Raw genomic sequence first — 18,608 nt, forward strand, 5'->3', positions numbered from 1 at the left:
CTGTGTTGGGGTCCACGTTGATAAATTGGTCTGTCCGGGAAGGTACACTAACTGTTGAGGGTTAAAACAGAGCAGTACAGCACTCTCCGCCCACCCTAATAAGACAATACAGTCGTTTGGTGTTCAGAATCCAGCCGTATTTATTCATTTTGTTCGTCTATATCTGTTTATTGAGATTTTATTTTCCCCACACGCCGACATTTCCTACAACATAGCAAGCAGCTGAACCAAACGACCCCCATGGCGACTGAACACACGGCCATGAGGAACGCAGCCACGTCCAGAAGGTAGTACTGGTACCACGGCAGCTCCACGGCGCGTGCGCGGAGATGGGGCAGTCCGCCATGTTTGATGACGTGTTCTATCCACCAGACTGCTCTTCCCATGGGCGGCTGGGGCTGGTCACGGTGCAGACTGGACAGGCGTGCTGCAGCTGCTCGGTACCTACGGAGGAAAGACTCTCAATAAAAGTCATATCCTTCCATTTTCTAAAAATTGCAAATACAACAAAACAATTGCACACCACATTGGCATGACACAGTGTACATGTGTGGTGGGTCCTGAAGTACGTTCCATGTTCAGCTTTACTTGCACTTGTATTCAGGGGTGATCCGATCCGACAACACCTCAACTTTCCCCGTTACAACTTTCATGTCACATAACGTCTGAACGACTTGTAAGCTTGAACCATAAAACTTGGTGACTTTCCCTATTAAATTTATCTGGCAACATGTCAATCATAATGAATCAAGTTAATTATTTTTGTGTTGCTATGGCAACGGGTTTCTAACAGGCGTATCTTATACAAAATTGAGTACATTCCAGTTTTGTTCTTGGCATATCACACTTGTCTCCTTACATTGTTAATAGCATGTATTACATGTATATTTTAATGCAACTACATTATGTATTATGATTCATAATTGGTACTTGTAGTTTATGCTAATTTGATGACATTGGTCAAAATCCAAGACGGCGATCCACATTGTTAGCTCAGGCATAACCACGCTATTATGGTAGCAGAACACAGTATTTCGCCTGTGATGATTTACATGGTTAAGGATCATAAAGTGACAGACATACATCGACGCGGTTGATCCGTGAAATTACAGTAGAGTTCAAAGAGAAGTAGCGCAAACGAATATGTTGGAGCTTAGGTTGATTAGAGCAATTGAAGACGCGGATAATTAAAACAATTGAAGACAAAAGATTTGTTGGTTTTATATGCGTCCAGGGGAGGTCAACGGAACTGCAACCGGCGACTCGCACCGACTGCCAGTCACGACATCGACACGCATTTCTATGTGAACCAAAATCGGAGCTCTCACCAGAAATAAGACGAGTAAAAGCTACATCCAAGCACACGGAAAAGTAGCTCACCTTTCGTCGGTGATGACCGTGACGATGGCCTGATACAGCTCCTCGACTGTGACCGTGCGGTAGTTCAGACTTATCCCCGCGCCTCTGGCGACAAGCCGTGCGGCGTTGGCGGGCTGATCCAGACACGTCGGTAGGCAGACCACGGGTACTCCGTGGTGCAAGGCCTCGTACACGCTACTTCTCCCCGCGTGTGTGACGAAAAGTCGGGTCTTCTCGTGGCCTGCGGGATAAGTAAATGACCAGTAAGCCTGTTGTGGGGTCGCGGCGCAGCGTCAGGGTGTTCGGCCCAGAACACAGCAGTCCCGGGTTCGAATCCCCTGACGCCACCTATAGTGTGCTCTCGAGAAAGGCACTTAACACGACTTTCTTCATTCCACCCAGGTGTAGAAATGGCTATGTTGTTCTCTGTACGTGGCACTGTTAGAAATAAGTCATGAAAAACTTGAAGTAAAAAAGTTAGCCTGGTAACCATCCCATCGGGAGGTCCTCGGTACGGTACTGGCAGGAGTTGCCCGTTCTCCCAGATCAATTTACCCTGGGAGACCAGTCACCGTATATCGGCGCGCTACCGAGCGCCGCACGCGCACCCAAGCTTTCCCGGCCCACCCTCCATATTCAGCTAGCGGAGCTTGGGTTTACAGCGGAGATTGGAGTGGGGTCGGTCTTCGGGGGCAGCGGGAGGGTGGGCCGGGAAAGCTTGGGCGCGCGCGCGGCGCTCGGTAGCGCGCCGATATACGGTGTCTGGTCTCCCAGGGTAAGGTCAATTAGCCCAAGCCGGGAACTTACTTCACGGGGAAGTACTTATATAATCGGAAAGGCCGGCCGCTGGAAAAACAGGCTGTCAGAATATGTCAAAATTTGAATATCCCGACGATTTGGCAAAAGGACGTCGCTTTGTACGGTGTAATCTGCCACCAGAAAATCAAGACCATAGCATGTTCAGGATAAAAGATACAAAGTTCGAAAGTTCTGTTGCGGTAGCATGGTCGCACATGGGGGCCCAAATTTTTCATCTTCCCAAGGCATATCCACCTACACAATATAATCACAACCCACCCAGCCGCTCTTAAGTTGTGCTGACCATAATTATCCGGAAACACAAACAAGCAAGCAAACACATCACATACGTAACATGCCAGAAACCATACCTCCAATTTTCATGGAGGTAATAAGCTAACCTAGGAGGTCATTTTGTGGCAGCCAATTCATCAGTTTAGTATTGCTGCCCAGGCTGGCCGGTTTTTCTCCCCCGTGCCGCCACAACACCTTCTGCGGGAGCAGGGCGAAGACCGTCGCGAGGACCTCTGCCTGCTGGGTCGGTACGGAGTTCATAAACGCCCCGAAGCTGACCACAACAACCCCATCGTCTCCGGAACTTCGCATGAACGTCTCCAACTCCTGCGAGGAAAGGGACAACGAGAGAACTGTCAGAACCATCGGGTTGATTAAATATGTTAATTTCTAACCTCACCTCACCTAGTCCCATCCTCATCTTGAGGGTCGGGGACCATGGTCCCTTTCAGCACACGCTTTCTAACATCTATCTATAAACAAATATATGACCTTGGCATAAGGCTATATTGATTTGCTAATATAAACGACATCCTCTGGCGACCCAAAAATTGATGCAAACGTGCGAACAAAAAAAAAAATTGGCAAAATAAAAGTTGCCTTCATAATGAAACCTACATGGCCAGCAGGAAGGACGGACAAAACTAAACACACAGACTATGGTATACCGAAATAAAGATTTTTTATTTATTTCAGTTCTTTCAAAACTTCTTTGACTTTGGCATTCTTTAATAGCATCCGTTTTCTGAAGTATCTTTTGGTAATTTAGAGCATGATTTCCTTATTTTGCAGCTGCTTTTTGCGATTTGCGGTATGACCGAAAACCTTTTTTTTTCTATTCTTGGACGAAAATTGATGCGCGTGCGGATTTCATCCATACAATCAAATAAAAAAGATTTTAAAAAAATATCAGCATGGCCTAATAAATGACACTGCCACCTCCAGCCATCCTCGTTCACCAGGACCCTTCCGCTCCACGTTACATCGCTCGCAGAAAGGCCCTTTCTGCGAGCGATGTAACGTGGAGCGGAAGGGTCCTGGTGAACGAGGATGCCTCCAGCCAGCAAGGATTTTGATTCTAGGCGTGTCCACTTCGAAACGGTTTCGCGAAGTGAGTGCGCCTCAAGCGGACTGTTTGTGCGTTAGACGATCTTAGACATTTTAGAAATTAAACGTTAGAAATTTTAAATAACGACACAAATATGTTGAAAAGAAGTAGTAAATGTGAATTACATCAATATATCTTATATCTAGAATATCTCAAATATTAAAGACAAACGATCATACATCTTTGATCATCTTTAGGGTTATGATACCTCTGAAAGACTCCCAGGCTGCTTTACATGGAATCCTCCAATATTCACCATATTTGGCATGGACGGCTGGGGAAAATCCAACAAAGGATCGGACACGTATAGCCAAACGTCGGTGTGAGACATCGCGGTCAGGGCTGTCTCCCCCTTGCCGAGGTACCTGTGGGTAACACTGTCGTGTGCCCTTGCCCACAGCCAGAACACTGCCATTTGTTTACAGACGACGAAAGCGTTCTCTAACCGTTGTAGAAAAGGCATGCGATCATCGAAGGTAGAAAACACCGACGGTACGTACGAGCAAGGGAAGGGAACCCCCGTGGCTCTTGTGTCGTGTTCTAAGGGTGCCACCAACGCGACATTAGGGACGTCCAGGTGTCTGCCGACTATTGCTCCACAGTGAAACAGGGCGTCGGTTACGATGACATCGTACCGCGACGCCTTCATGCGGTCTGTCAAGGTACTGTTTCTCAGCAGCAGGTCACAATGTTTTGCCATTTCTTGGCCCCACATTTGGCGCAGTTGTAACAGCCGGGGGAGGAAGATTTGACCATCCTCCCCCGCTTCCTCCCTCTCCAGGTTGTTAAGTTCTTCAAGGCGTGCCCAAGTTCCTTGGTCCTGGAATGTCTCGAACTGAAAATCAGGCCTGTCCTTTTGCCGTTTTGTCAGAACGCGCTCTGGAAAGACTACCGCCACATCGTGCCCCCTGTCCGACAAGACTTGTCCGATCTTTGCCATTTCGAACCAGTAGCTTTCTATGACCGGGGTTGGCACCAGCAGTACCTTTCCACCGTGGACATTGAATCTTTCATCGGACAGGAGGTGCAGAAAAATCGCTACAGAAACTGCGAGTGTGATCGCCCGCATCTCCGCCCCACAACACACCAACCAGCAGTTCCCAGCTGAAGGGTCAAAGGTCGGTGGTTGGTGACGTAAATTTCAATCATACCTGCCAAGCGACGACCTGTTCAAGCCGACCACATTTTTTCCCTCGGTACCGGTGGGTGCCATCCTGTTACTACCGGTGCTCCTAAAGTCGCCTCCCTAAAAATTTCCCCCAGTTTTTTTTCCGGAACTGAAGACTTGCCCAAGAGGACCACCTGTTTAACGCGACCGCGGTGCAGTTGAAGTTTGGTCCAATGGATTCATTCATGCATTAAAAGTTTCTGTACAGCTGAAGCATGCTAAGCTTGTACCTCATTACATAATTGTGTTACATTCAACTCCGTATACGAAGGCATTACTGGCTCTATGTAATAAAAGAAGTGTGTGTCCGCAATTCGGCATTTGGCTAGGGTGATCTCTGAGTACTATTAGGGTAACGCTAGGAACTTCGGCACCAACCCGGGCAGTTCTACGGGCGATTCAATGAAAATTTCCAGCCTCCGTAGCAGGCTCTCTGTGACTTTTTCTTTTGGCACATAATACATTTTTAAAAATCTTTTTCTTGTTCTTTCTTTTGTTCTTTTGCTGGGGACGAGCGACAACACGGTTTCCCCAGCAAAAGAACCTGGCCACAATCCCAAAATCGAGAATCAGCGAAGATTAACTCCGGAATCGCCCTGAAGACATGCAGGAGGCTAGCCCAGGTGCGGTAGTGCGGCGGTACTCAATGAGGTTTAAATAAATATATTTGATCATATTTAACCTCCTTGTTTGAAGACAACGTTCTCCCGCGCTCGACATACAGCTCAAAATTTTCCGAAGACAGACTCGGTACCCATATGTTTTCCGACAACTTCCTTATTTGGGAAGCGTTTCTGTCATGCGCAGAGATAGGCATCTTTGAAAGCGGGAAGTTTGCCGACAAATTTTGATGTTTGGTCGTCGTTGTAAGAGCAAAATGGGTGAGTCTACAGTCATTTTCGTTTCTAGAATATGTAAGAAACTGCATAGATGTATGCTGCTATAACATAGATGTATGAGTTTCCCTGTTTACTGTGGGGGCTATGCTAGTCCCTCGAGCAGCTGGTTAATTCGCTTCGGGGCAAATCGCTAGGAGCCCCGGCTAAGCCCTGCCGTACTCAGTCTGGGACATCTGGGCTTCCAGAAAATATACATAAATGCAAAATTTGTTTGAATCTGATTGCTGAGCTCAAGCATAATTTGCATACTGTTTACGTTGCTAATAAAAGTATTAGCCCCAGAGATAGGAGAGATCGCCCTTTTCTTTGATTTTTTGGCGACGACTTAGAGGCGAGCCTATTGTCTTCATTTCAGTAGACCCACTGACAGAAATTCGCCACACACTGTTAATTAGACTGTAATCACAGAGTCAAGTTCTTATTTATTGTAGGAATATTACCAGCGAAGAACAGAATTTACTTCATTCCATTGACTCCCAGATCTTAGGTCCATGCTGTAACAAAATATTATGTTGTTGTTATTTATTTCCTAATACATTTAGCCCATGTTGCCATGTTGGGCATGAACATGCAATAAAATTCATTGTCATTGTCATTAAACCGATAGCATTATGTAAAGTGCATATGATAATGTAAATTTAGGAGGTTGAAACCTCCATGAATAGATCATATATGATATGTTTATTCCATACTTTACAACATTCATATTTTGGCTAACTCATGTGAAGAAAAATCAGGCAATAATTAAGTTATTGCAGAAAATGACAAGTGCGCTTGTCTACATCCTGTTTTGTTTTGTTTTAATGTTTATAAGATTTTTAATTAAACTATGGTGTGTTTACTTTCTTGGTATACTTTTTTGGGCCTGTCTGCCAACACCAGATTCACAATGTTTCTCTTTTATTCCAGACCACAAAGGAAATCTTGCAAAAGTTTGCAGGACGTGCGGTATTCGCTTCCGACTGAAGAAAGGCAACCCAAAACCAGTGACAGCCTTTAGAGAAGTCATTTTGTATCTGTTTAATGGTTCTGATGTCACTCAGGATGAAGAGGACATTCATCCACCATTCGTGTGTGACAAATGCCGGTGTGTCCTGAGAAATGCTCAAGCTACGATGAAAACGGGAAAAGCACCAATAACAATGTTAGGTGACAGGCTGCCAGATTTTCAGCCACACTTAGAAGACAACTGTTTCATATGCAATTACAAGCCAACTGGTAGGCCAGTAAAAAAGAATCCCCGCTCCTTGAAGGGGTCATCCCCAGCTGACATTGCAACCCTCCAAACCCCAGGTATGTCTCGAGAGGATGCACCTCTCCAGACCTCCAGTACATCTCAAGAGCACACAGCCCTCCAAACCCCAGCCTCTGCATCTCAAGAGGACGCACCCCTCCAAACCCCAGGTACTACATACCGAGAGGACCCACCCCTTGATTTAAGCCTCCTAACAACAAAAACGACTGTAAACTCACCTATTTTGCTCGTACCAAGGACTCCTTGGTACGAGCAAAATAGGTGAGTTAACAGTCGTTTTTGTTGAAATCTCTTAATGTTTTCGTCTGTAGAATATGTAAGAAAATGCATAGATTTATGCTGCTATAACATAGTTACATGAGTTTCCCTGGTCAAGTGAAAACTTTTCTATGAACTTACGGACCCTTTTCTTGCATAATTTGTTTGAATCTGACTGCTGTCGTTTTTCCTGATCGCTGAGCTCAAATATTGCACCTTGCAGTCGTACGGCGAACCAGGTCCGTACTTTCGGTGTTGTTTGGGAAGCCAAGCTTATAATCTTAGCAAAATTCCATAGATGGCCTTTCACGGCCAACCAACAAAGTGGTGGGAGGGGGGTAACTTACAATTGGTGTCTGGACATTCATCCTAATGTACATGTGGCTACATGCAGGTTCTCAAATCTTATCAAGTCCATTTCTTTTTACAGATCACAAACAAAAGCTTGCAAGAATGTGTAGAATTTGTGGGATTCCAAATAAACCGAAGAAACACCGAAACCCAGCGCCAGTGTGTACATTCAGAGAAACCATAGCGTACTTGTATGATGGATATGATGTCCAACATGATACAGAACACATCCATCCACCATCTGTGTGCTGGAAATGCCAGTGTGCCCTCAAAAGGGTGCAAGAAAAGATCAGTAAGGGCGAGGCCCCGAATACTCTGCTACCCAGCAAGCTTGCAGATTTTGTTCCACATGGAGATAGTTGCAACATCTGTACGTTCAAGAAAGCTGGAAGGCCAGTTAAAAAACACCCCGGATTGCGAGTAAAATCAAAAGTGTCCATAGAGGACGTGCCTTCCACATCTGAGCCCTACCCTGATACACCTGAGCCCTCCACATGGCAGTCCTCTGTACCTGAGCAGACCACATCAGACTCCTCTGTACCTAAGCCCTGCACTTCGCAGTCTTCTCTACCTGAACCTTACACATCGCAGTCCTCTGTACCTGAGCCCTCCACATCACAGTCTTCTGTACCTGAGCAGACCATGCCAGACTCCTCAGTACCTGCTCCCTCCACATTGCAGTCCTCTGTACCTGAGCAGACCACATTGCAGTCCACAGCTGACGTTGCAACCCTCCAAAGCCCCGCCTCTACATCTCAAGAGGACGCACCCCTCCAAACCCCAGGTACTACATATCGAGAGGAAGCACCCCTTGATTTAAGCCTCCTTGGCACAAACAAAATGGGTGAGTTTACAGTCATTTTCGTTGAAATCTCTCTTAATGTTTTCGTCTGTAGAATATATTAAAAAGTATGTAACTTAGATTGATGCTTCTATAACGTTAACATAGTTACGAAAACTTTTCTAATAATGATTATGGAATTACGGACCCTTGTCAGGTTTTGAATTCATTCCTGCATAAATTTGTTTGAATCTGATGACTGTTGATTTTTTCTTATCACCGATTGCACACATTCTATCGATGGTCTCGCAAGGCGAACCAACAGAGGGTGGTAGGAGGGGAGGCAGGTCCATACTTTTGGTGTTGTTTTTGAAGCCAAGCTTATAATTTTAGCAAAATCCCATGAATGGCCTAAACATAGAAAAATTGGATGTAACGTTAACGTACGTTACAAGTTTAACTTAATTACTGTAAGTTATTTGTTTAAGATATTATGACCCTTCTGGTTATACAGTACTAAATACTACTTATATTTAGAGGTTGGATAATGTTTGTGTATTCTTATATAGACTTACCCATGTTTATACAGAATGGTATAGATCGGATCAAGTTGATACTTGTTAGATCAAGGACTTGGTTAGATGATGTACTGTAATTCACTTTAAGTTCATGGTAGCAAAATTTCACGGTGTAAGAAAAATGGACATTTTCACTGAACTTTAACTTCACGGTGGTAGCAAGTGACTTGCAGAAAAGATGTGTGAAGGAATCATAAATAGGTTTTTGACTGTGATGATAAGTTCACGGTCCAGCGATGACAGTGAAAACAGTGAACTTAAAGTTACAGTGAAAGAAACAAGAACTACAGTACTTCATAGACATGTTGTTGACAATCCTATTTGTATAGTTTCAGATCACAAGATAAAGCTGCTTGGAGTCTGCAGAGTGTGTGGACTTCGTTTCAAGTGTAAGAAAGGTCGAAATCCAAAACCAGCACACGCTTTCAGAGAGCCCATCTCGTACTTATACGAGGGTTTTGATGTTGGATGCGACAAAGAAGACATCCACCCTTCCCACGTGTGTGATAAATGTAGAAATGCCTTGTGGAAGGTGCAAACTGCCATCACAGAGGGTAAAGCGCCCAAAACCATGCTACCTGGAAAGCTTCCAGATTTTTCCCCACACACAGAAGACAACTGCAGCATCTGCAATTACAAGGAAACTGGGAGGCCAGTGAAGAAAAACATCGGATCAAAAGGACGAGTACAGGAAGTCACACCCTTCACAGCTATCTTGCCTGCATCACATGAAGACGTGTCAGAGTCCTTCGGACCTCAGCAGAACATGCCAGAGTTCTTTGTACCTGAGCCCGCCACATTTAAGTTCTCTGTACCTGAGCCTTACACATCAGAGTCCTCCGTACCTGAGCCTTACACACTGAAGTCCTCTGTACCTGAGCCATGTACTTCGCAGTTCTCTGTACCTGAGCCTTCCACATTTCAGTCCTCTGTTCCTGAGCCTTCCACATCACAGTCCTCTGTACCTGAGCCTTCCACATCACAGTCCTCTGTTCCTGAGCCTTCCACATCACAGTCCTCTGTACCTGAACCTTTCACGTTAAGCTGGTGTGTAATGCCAAATGGCGGTTTATACCGGCTATATCGATATGGATACACATCGCAGTCCTCTGTACCTGAGCCCTCCACATCAAAGTCCTTCGTACCTGAGCCGTCAACATCACAGTCCTCTGTACCAGAACCATCAACATCACAGTCCTCCGTACCTGAGCCCTCCACATCAAAGTCCTCTGTACCTGAGCCCTCCATATCAAAGTCCTCTGTACCTGAGCTATCGACATCGCAGTCCTCAGGCTCTTTACCTCAGTCCTTTGTACCTGAGCCGTCAACATCACAGTCCTCTGTAACTGAGCGCTCCACATCGCAGTCCTATGTACCTGAGCCCTTCACATCACAGTCCTCTGTACCTGAGCCGTCAACATCACAGTCCCCCATACCTGCACCCTCCACATCGCAGTCCTCTGTACCTGCACCCTCCACATCGCAGTCCTCTGTACCTGAGCCCTCCTCATCGCAGCCCTCTGTACCTGAGCCGTCAACATCACAGTCCTCTGTACCTGGGTTCTCCACATCACAGTCCTCTGTACCTGAGCCCTCCTCATCGCAGCCCTCTGTACCTGAGTCCTCCTCATCGCAGCCCTCTGTACCTGAGTCCTCCACAGCACAGTCCTATGTACCTGGGCCCTCCACATTGCAGTCCTCTGTACCTGAGTCCTCCACATCACAGTCCTCTGTACCTGAGCCCTCCTCATCGCAGCCCTCTGTACCTGAGCCCTCCTCATCGCAGCCCTCTGTACCTGGGTCCTCCACATCACAGTCCTCTGTACCTGAGCCCTCCTCATCGCAGCCCTCTGTACCTGAGTCCTCCTCATCGCAGCCCTCTGTACCTGAGTCCTCCACAGCACAGTCCTATGTACCTGAGCCCTCCTCATCGCAGCCCTCTGTACCTGGGTCCTCCACATCACAGTCCTCTGTACCTGAGCCCTCCTCATCGCAGCCCTCTGTACCTGCATCCTCCACATCAAAGTCCTCTGTACCTGAGCCCTCTACGTCGCAGTCCTATGTACCTGAGTCCTCAGTACGTGAGCCCTCCACATCACAGTCCTCTGTACCTGAGCAATCCACAACTAAGCCCTTCTTGCCTGGGCCTCACACATGTGTGCTGAAAAGTGAAGAAATCGTGGCAGAAGCAGGTAGACATGGGTTCATCCTCGCTGGAACCAAGAAAACTGGAACTCTTGTCCTTGTCAAGTTTCGGAACATAAATGAAGAGCACATGTCAGTATCTATGACAGTCGACGTCGAAGCAGACAGAACGTGGCAGCTCCACGTTCAGAACAAGTCTCTGTCGCCCTCCAGTCCCCAGTTATCCGAAGCAAATCTGCCTGCTGTACTTTCAAAGTCAACCTGCAAAGATTTTTTCTGGTACCTGTCGTACTGCTTCATTTGCATTGGGAACATCGGTTATGATTCCCTACTTGACGCCAGGAGAGAGGGGATAGAGACAGTGACGTTGTCAAAACTGGATGGCACTGTCGCTGCAAGGGAGGAGGTCGGAACATTCAAGGAGGGACGTACTACGTACACGAGGACAATCAGACACACAGACTGTCATGTACTACTTCCACCCACCAGGAGGTCTGCACGATGTGAGTGCTGTGTGAAGTATGCCTCTTCCTTGCGCAGTGCACTAGCTAAAAGCAAAGTAAAATCAGACCCGAACATTTCTGCCAGTTCCACAGTTCCTCACAAGTACCTATCAAAGGAGCAGCTGATTGCAAAACTAGCTGAGGCACAAAGGGAGAGGAATGATCTCAGGGTACAGGCAGACACACTCAAAAGACGCTACTGTGAAGCCTTCAGTACGGAAGGGTTCACCCTGAATGGAAGCCAGCATAACCACCCACAGATTGTGGAAAACACCCCATTGCAGGGATGAGATAGAAAATGTATAATGCCCTTGTATATATTTATGCTGTATATGTATAAAGTGTCATTGTACAGACTGGCTAGTTATGAAGAGTTTGTAAGCATTTAGAATATCATTTTACCAAGGTAACATTGCATTCTGCAGGGTTTATATTCACTTTGAAGCTCAGCCAGTAGGTACCCTAGTCAGAGTAATGAGGCTGTTCCTAGGTTGTAGTGATGATAAGGTGCAGTAGCTAGTTTCATAGAGTGGGAATCTCACCCGGATAGCTAGTCTTGATTCTTACGGGGAAGAAGTTATATTCTCCAAGCAGAGGTTTCGATCGTGGGGGTTAGTAGTGGCCAGGATTTTCAAAGACATTCAAAATCCCGGCCACTACTAACCCCCCTGATCGAAACCTCTGCTTGGAGAATAAAGAAGTTAGCCCTCGGACCTTTGGAGTTCTGGACATGGTACTTGTAGGAATGTCCCCTTGTGCTGGGCACAAACATAACATTGCCCTGTTGCACTGGTCGTAATGGTTGGAAGATCTAAGTGTGCTCTTGTACAGTAAGATCACATCGGCTCTTTTCCTTCGGAAGAGAAGGGTAGGTAACTAACACCTGGAGCCTTTGCGAGTATGGAAGGTGAGAAATGGACTGGACAATATTAGACAACAATGAAGAAGTATGCCTGGATGTCCAGGATTTTGTCATAGCGTAGGGGCATCTTTGAGTGGCAAAGCCACATGGCAAGCACTACTGGTGTGAGGATGAGGGCTGCATTGTGAAATAAGGCCAAATTTTGTTACTTTTGCACCAAAACAACAGACCCCCCCCATACTGGTTGAAACACAGCATAGGGGCCAAAATCACAGCATAGGGGCCCCCTGCGCTCAACTGCCCTGACGTCTATCAACGAATGAAGAAGTACGAGTATATGTATTATTTGTGTAGGAAGTGATTTGTATAAATGTGATGTAGACAGTAGTGAATTGTTCAGTCTGTTCTGTGGTTTTCAGAAAATAAAGCACACACCACGACATGTTTTGTTTCTTTTACCTTATATTACAATATAACCCTAAGATGTACATGTACAGTGCCAATTCAGAATTTTACAGACATTGCATCAAGCCCTTGTACTCTCATCATTGCTAAAATAGATGCCTAGTGTTGCACTACAGCACTAAAATTATTTCAGGGCTAAGTCACATCATGTGAAGTTCACTGCATTAGGCCACAACAACTTTATAATTCTGTTCAAACTTCTCAAATGCCAAAATGGACATGAAAGTAGAATGAAAAATGGTTCATATCTGCCCGGCTTATGCAATCAAAAGGCATTGGTACAGATGACACTCATTAATTCCATAGTAGAATCCATACTGTTGTTAAACGTATACTCCTAGCCTCCACCATGACAGTAGAATTGGGCAAATAGTGAATATTTAGCGAACAGAGTCAGTCCACGGTTAGGGGTAACATTTCCCCGAGCAGGCAAATGAAACCTTATGGTGACCAAACTCCACTGGCAAATTATTCTCCCTCTTGCCAGTGTTGTTAGTCTGGTAGAGGCTAGTATACTCTGTAGTATACAGATAACAGCTTGATTGCATTTTTCAGATTGATATTTACATGCATGAAAGACTAACAGTTTTAGGTATATTAAACCACTAAATACCGCTACTTTGCAGTTTGAGTCTTACATACTTACATTTCCTGTTAACATGGCTCTAAAGCCTAAACCACGTTAACAACCAAAACTAAAAGACCTACAAAAAAAGAAAATGAATTCACAAATAAAATACATGTACAACTTATGTGTGCCATTTTGCACAAAAAATTCTGAAATGTACACTGCGGTAAAATGAAACCTTGCAACAAAATACAAGCAGAGTATCTAACAAAGGTATCAAGCTGAAATGTTTTGGGGCTTGATTCCCAGGATTGACAAGAGTATGCCTCAAAACGATTCTAACACTGCATTACAATCAGACAAGCATGACCCGGATAGTAGTACATCTTAAAATAGTGTGTGTAACCTTACATGCCCCTCTGACTGGTAACCGTACACTGTGGAATGGAGCCAAAGATAACTCAGATGTCTCGTGACAGTCATGCAGTGGATCCACACGTGTTCACAAACGTGACAAGTGACTGTCACCAGCCCTGATGACACATGTCATGATATCGGCAAACTTACCAATTTATTAGCCTGAGTGTCATCCTGGTTAAAAGCAGGCTCTACCTTCTCTGGTTGGTGAAGGTAGAGCCTGGAACTAACCAGGATGACACTCAGGCTACCAATCTATGTCTAGCTGACACTGAAACATGCTTGTCTACATTATCATGCATTAAGACGTAAATCTCCTTTAACTGGTAACACCCCAGAAAATACAGTGCAACAGGATTGAATCTATGACAGTCCAGACGCATGGAAAATCTCAGGAATATGTGTACATTGCAGAATGAGTTACTGGGTTAAAAATAAATACATCATGTACATGGTATAGACACGACCACAAAGATACTAGTAGCCACACAGCTATGGTGACAACTATTGTCATGAAATGATTCCTTCAGATTAAAACACTCAAGGCTCAACTCTACATGATACAGATTAGAACTACTAATTAGAACTACTTATCATACATGTGCACACACATCACAAAACATTTTCTTGCTAACTCTATTCAATGTTAGGACTGCAGAATTTGAAGAAAATGCAGAGAAATCTCATCCATATACCGTATATACAGACCAAAATAAATCTACCTACATGTATGAGGTACATGTAGGTAATTTCTTGCAAGCAGCAAACAATCTCTTTGGATATTTTTTATCATGATATGATTATGAATTACTGAATTACAAGGTACCCTTCTTTCACTGGAGACACGAAATGTAGCTGACAGTGCACAATGTTCTCAAATGTACTTTTGTGTTTGGTAGACTTTACCACAGCAGTGGCACAGAAAGCTAAAATTTAAATCTAGAAAACTTATATACACATTCTAAAAATGGATGGAAGCTCACTCTTTTACCCATGAAAATTAGAAACTACTTGACACCTACTTCAAAATATGAAAAGGTGATACATGTATATATAACACAGCAAGAAGGTTTCCAACAATGTGAATGATACTTAATAGTAGTAGGATGTCTAGTGAATAAAACTCCACAAAAAAATGGTGATCAGTTGTCATGAAACTGCTTCCATAATGAACACAATAGATGAGGTTATACTGCCTTACCCTAAAAACCACAGGGAATACATAAACTTGTCTAGAGATTGTTCAATTGTGCATCTTTCAAGTAAATGCTGAGTGCAAGCAGAGGCTGGTTTACATACTAAGGATGCCAGCATAGCAGCCCCAGAAGTCCAATTTTTTAAATGATCCACTTCAAGGATGAAATGTTGGTCACCAAACAGAAGAATGATGTGTAGAGAACCTTCCGGAATAAATAAAACCTAAAGTACATAAGGTCCGCTGTTCGTAGACTGTTTACACTCCTCACAAATGTACACAGACTGCAAAGCACTGGTGGAGAGCAGTTCAAGCCGACACCGGAGGAGTCCCATTTACGATATCCAGAATCTTGGGCAACTCTAGGACAGACTTGACAGTGTGGTGAGGAACGGGGCCTCCCTCGGGGATCGCGGCGCCCGTCGGATTGATCCACACGGTGCTCAGCAGCTTGGCGTTCAGTCCTCCCTGAATGTCGGTGTTCAGGCGGTCGCCCACCATGACGCACCGTTCGGCGTCGACCTGCAGCTCCTGTAGCGCCCGACGGTACACGGACGGGTACGGCTTCTGCTCCGCATACAGCCCGCAGAGCACGATGGAGTCGAAGTACACGTTGGACTCACACACCTTTAGAAAGGGCACAAAACTGACCATCAGATTCTGTTTCATTAACTACAATACCTCAAAACAAAATATCATCAACATAATATATTACACTGAACGACCCTTTGCACATCTATCTGCAAGCGTTGTTTAAAGCTATATAGTGCAGGTGCTCATAAGGTGGGGTCGTGTGGCGCAATGGTAGCGTGTTGGACTCAGAACCAAGCGGTCGTGGGTTCAAATCCTACTATGTCACTGATCTTGTGCCCTTGGGAAAGGCACTTTATATGACTTTCCCAACATGCCATAATGGTCGTCATCACGACCGTGGGCATTAAAGGCAAGAAGGTACTTGGTAGAAAAGATTTCCTCTACAATACCAGTAAATCAACAGAATTTTTGAATGCCTCAATCCCGGGTTGATAATTCTGGTATATGAATTTTCTGAGCTGGTATCAAACAAACCTGTGACTTCTCCCTCTGCGGCTCCAGCGGTCCGTTTGTCATCAACTGCAGCTTGTAGTCCTTCCTCAGCTCCACGAGCATCTTCTTAATCTCCTCGGTGAACACCATCCTCTTCAGACGCTCCTTCTTCCAGGTGGCGTACATCTTGGCGGGCAGGCCGTTGTACTGCGTGACGCCGTGCTCGTTCAGCGTGGTCTCCCACAGCTTCGTTCTCCACTCGTCAACCGTCAACCTTACAGAAAAATGTGAGGAAATACTCTTTAAAAAGCTTTATCTTTATCAGAAATTGCAACAATACAATACGCAGTGGAATGCCAGGCAGACAAGCTAATGTTGCGGACCACCCAAAAAAAGCTTTATTCATCTATTCATTAATCTTAAGGGTGGTTGCTTCAGTTAAATAGGTAACTGATTTCCAAGGGAGCCCTTACATCATAACAATGATGAAATATGATCATAACAAATCAGGATACAGAAGGATAACTTAACATAAACTGAAAGAATAATACATTGAAGGAAAGAATGCTGGGAACATACATATATCAAGAAAAGTAAGGGTGACCCCGGTATGCACCGTTGACTTAGAGGTGGTAAGGTGGTCTTGTGGTTAGGGGTGTTTTGTTATTCAGAATCTAAAGGTTCTAGGTTCGAATCCCTAGCAATCACCAATGCTGTGCCCTTGGGAAAGGTACTTCACATCTATTTCCTCACTCAAGTCATGTGAAAATGAGTACCTAGCTTTGGTTAGGGGGGACTTACTTTACAAAACTGGCATGTTACATCTTAAACTTAAAGGAGGTTTGTCGGTTATGCAAAACAAACAAACAAACCTGCCGTCTGGGTCACACCCTTCGTTCCAGCCCAGGTCAACCCTGAATTTGGAGGTCATGGCTGCGGTGTCGTACCCTGGACATGCTTCTTCTATTACCTCTCTCACCTGTGGGGCAGATAAATGAAAGATTAATTTCACAATGTGAAACAAAAATGTCAAGCCACATTATCTTCACCTTAGTCAAAGCAGATGTTGAATTGGGGAACCTGAATCATATGTTTCTTATGTTTTCCTGGCAACCCTGAGGACAATGGACACAGAAAAGGGCAGGTAGGAAAATGTAACCATTAAGCCTCCCCAACATTTGCTTGGAGATAAATACCACCAATTGTTTTTATGGTACAGTGTATTATGATACTTGAGTTGATTGCATAATGATAATAATAAACACCAAACAATATTCCCCTTGAAATGTTGAATATTCAGCTTCAATGAAAGAAAATCTGAGCCACAACATTTATCTTTCAGTTACATTTGTATAATCATTTCATATCTATTTTATTCATTAGACTGCTTCAATGTCCAAAATACACCGGCTCAGTTTGAAGGTTTCACAATAACATGTCCTCCTCTACCAGTACTAGTTTTGAGATCAGAGGTCACTGACCCATGGCAGCATTAGTGAAGGCACTGTTTTGGAAAGCTTTAGCCAAAAACAAGCAGGCAGGACTCGCCGCAGGAGTTTTGAATGGCTGACTGATCACTTTGATCCCTTGGACAGACACACACTGGCAAATCCTGCTGGCAAACTGCGGTATGACGTCAAAGGGTAGTCATGAGATCAGCCACAGGCTGGCATTGATTTTTGCTCTACATCATCAACCTAGATAAATCATGAAGTCGTGATGTTGTATAAATCGATGTTCAATTCAACGAAAACAGTCTAATTAATAAACAGCCTAATTTCCTTCAATTTCAAGTAAGTTACATAATTTTTTGTGATGAATCAAACACACACACAGACAACTTCCTATTTGCTTATCAGAAGGACAGGAACAACACAAGGAAGTGATTCAAGTGAATAATTTTCCAAGTAATCAGAAAAACGAAGTAGGAAGTCGTTACGCCGATAAAAATCATAAACACATGACATTTATACAATGACGAAGCAGTTGCCGTGAGAATAACCAGCTAACGAACAAACGGCTGAATGGCTACGAAATCCTACGACACAGTTTCTGGTCAATGAAAATTTGATAGTAAACGTGTCATTGAGTTGGGAAATATTTTTAAGCGCCAAGGCCACTCAGAAAAAAAAATGTACCACGGTCACAAATAACATGCATGACGTGGAATTCAAGAATATGACCAAAGGGAATCGCTTTTCTTTTATGTTATTGTTTCTGTTGTTTAGGTTAATTGCAGCTTAATACCTGCTCGAAGCGCGCGGGTCGACATCGATAATATTGTTGTTGTACAACAGTGTCTACGTGTACTACGTGACTAACGTGTGTGGTCAAACCGGTTCGTACACCACCGATAAACGACCAGAAAACATGGGAAACTCCGCCCAGAACGAGCACGGAAAAGTACCCGTAGCCAACAGGGACATCTAGAGGTAGATTCTTACCAATTCGTAGGCCTCGTCGTCCGCTTCTTTGGTCGGTATTAACGTGTTGTCCAAGTCGAAAATTATTGCCTCCACCTTCTTCGTATTCAGCGCCATCTTGAAATACCCAAGATGCACAGAGGTTAAATAAGGTC

The 18,608-nt window shown here is 44.5% G+C and overlaps 3 protein-coding genes across 3 annotated transcripts; 1 reads left to right on the plus strand and 2 right to left on the minus strand.

The window, feature by feature from the left end:
* Positions 1–115: 115 nt before the first annotated feature.
* LOC136433949 (UDP-glucuronosyltransferase 1-2-like) lies at positions 116–4,660 on the minus strand. Its single transcript, XM_066426559.1, has 4 exons — positions 3,768–4,660; positions 2,559–2,778; positions 1,381–1,600; positions 116–444 (listed from the first exon to the last, which is right to left on the minus strand). Exons 1-4 carry the CDS (start codon positions 4,626–4,628, stop codon positions 168–170), a joined length of 1,578 nt encoding a protein of 525 aa, XP_066282656.1. The 5' UTR covers positions 4,629–4,660; the 3' UTR covers positions 116–167.
* Positions 4,661–5,584: 924 nt separating this feature from the next.
* On the plus strand, positions 5,585–11,911 carry LOC136432037 (uncharacterized). Its single transcript, XM_066423054.1, has 4 exons — positions 5,585–5,608; positions 6,536–7,030; positions 7,570–8,334; positions 9,179–11,911. The coding sequence occupies exons 1-4, from the start codon at positions 5,605–5,607 to the stop codon at positions 11,785–11,787; spliced, it is 3,873 nt and encodes a 1,290-aa protein (XP_066279151.1). The 5' UTR covers positions 5,585–5,604; the 3' UTR covers positions 11,788–11,911.
* A 3,277-nt stretch (positions 11,912–15,188) lies between these two features.
* LOC136433950 (N-acylneuraminate-9-phosphatase-like) lies at positions 15,189–18,606 on the minus strand. The gene is made up of 4 exons (XM_066426560.1): positions 18,475–18,606; positions 16,903–17,009; positions 16,073–16,304; positions 15,189–15,631 (listed from the first exon to the last, which is right to left on the minus strand). The coding sequence occupies exons 1-4, from the start codon at positions 18,568–18,570 to the stop codon at positions 15,314–15,316; spliced, it is 753 nt and encodes a 250-aa protein (XP_066282657.1). The 5' UTR covers positions 18,571–18,606; the 3' UTR covers positions 15,189–15,313.
* Between the last annotated feature and the right edge of the window lie 2 nt (positions 18,607–18,608).

Source organism: Branchiostoma lanceolatum, chromosome 4, assembly GCF_035083965.1.
Source record: "Branchiostoma lanceolatum isolate klBraLanc5 chromosome 4, klBraLanc5.hap2, whole genome shotgun sequence".
Lineage (NCBI taxonomy): Eukaryota > Metazoa > Chordata > Leptocardii > Amphioxiformes > Branchiostomatidae > Branchiostoma > Branchiostoma lanceolatum.

Bases quoted from the DNA above. Each gene is read 5' to 3' on its own strand.
- LOC136433949 (XM_066426559.1), bottom strand. From the start codon at position 4,628: ATGCGGGCGATCACACTCGCAGTTTCTGTAGCGATTTTTCTGCACCTC. The intron at 2,779-3,767 runs GTATCATAACCC...CTTTCCTCGCAG, and splicing joins AGCCTGGGAGTCTTTCAGAG to GAGTTGGAGACGTTCATGCG. The intron at 1,601-2,558 runs GTTAGCTTATTA...CTTATCCCGCAG, and splicing joins GCCACAAAATGACCTCCTAG to GCCACGAGAAGACCCGACTT.
- LOC136432037 (XM_066423054.1), top strand. The intron at 7,031-7,569 runs GTACTACATACC...TTCTTTTTACAG, and splicing joins CGCACCCCTCCAAACCCCAG to ATCACAAACAAAAGCTTGCA. The intron at 8,335-9,178 runs GTGAGTTTACAG...CTATTTGTATAG, and splicing joins CCTTGGCACAAACAAAATGG to TTTCAGATCACAAGATAAAG.
- LOC136433950 (XM_066426560.1), bottom strand. From the start codon at position 18,570: ATGGCGCTGAATACGAAGAAGGTGGAGGCAATAATTTTCGACTTGGAC. The intron at 17,010-18,474 runs GTAAGAATCTAC...TCTGCCCCACAG, and splicing joins ACGACGAGGCCTACGAATTG to GTGAGAGAGGTAATAGAAGA. The intron at 16,305-16,902 runs GTTTGTTTGTTT...TTTTTCTGTAAG, and splicing joins GGGTGTGACCCAGACGGCAG to GTTGACGGTTGACGAGTGGA.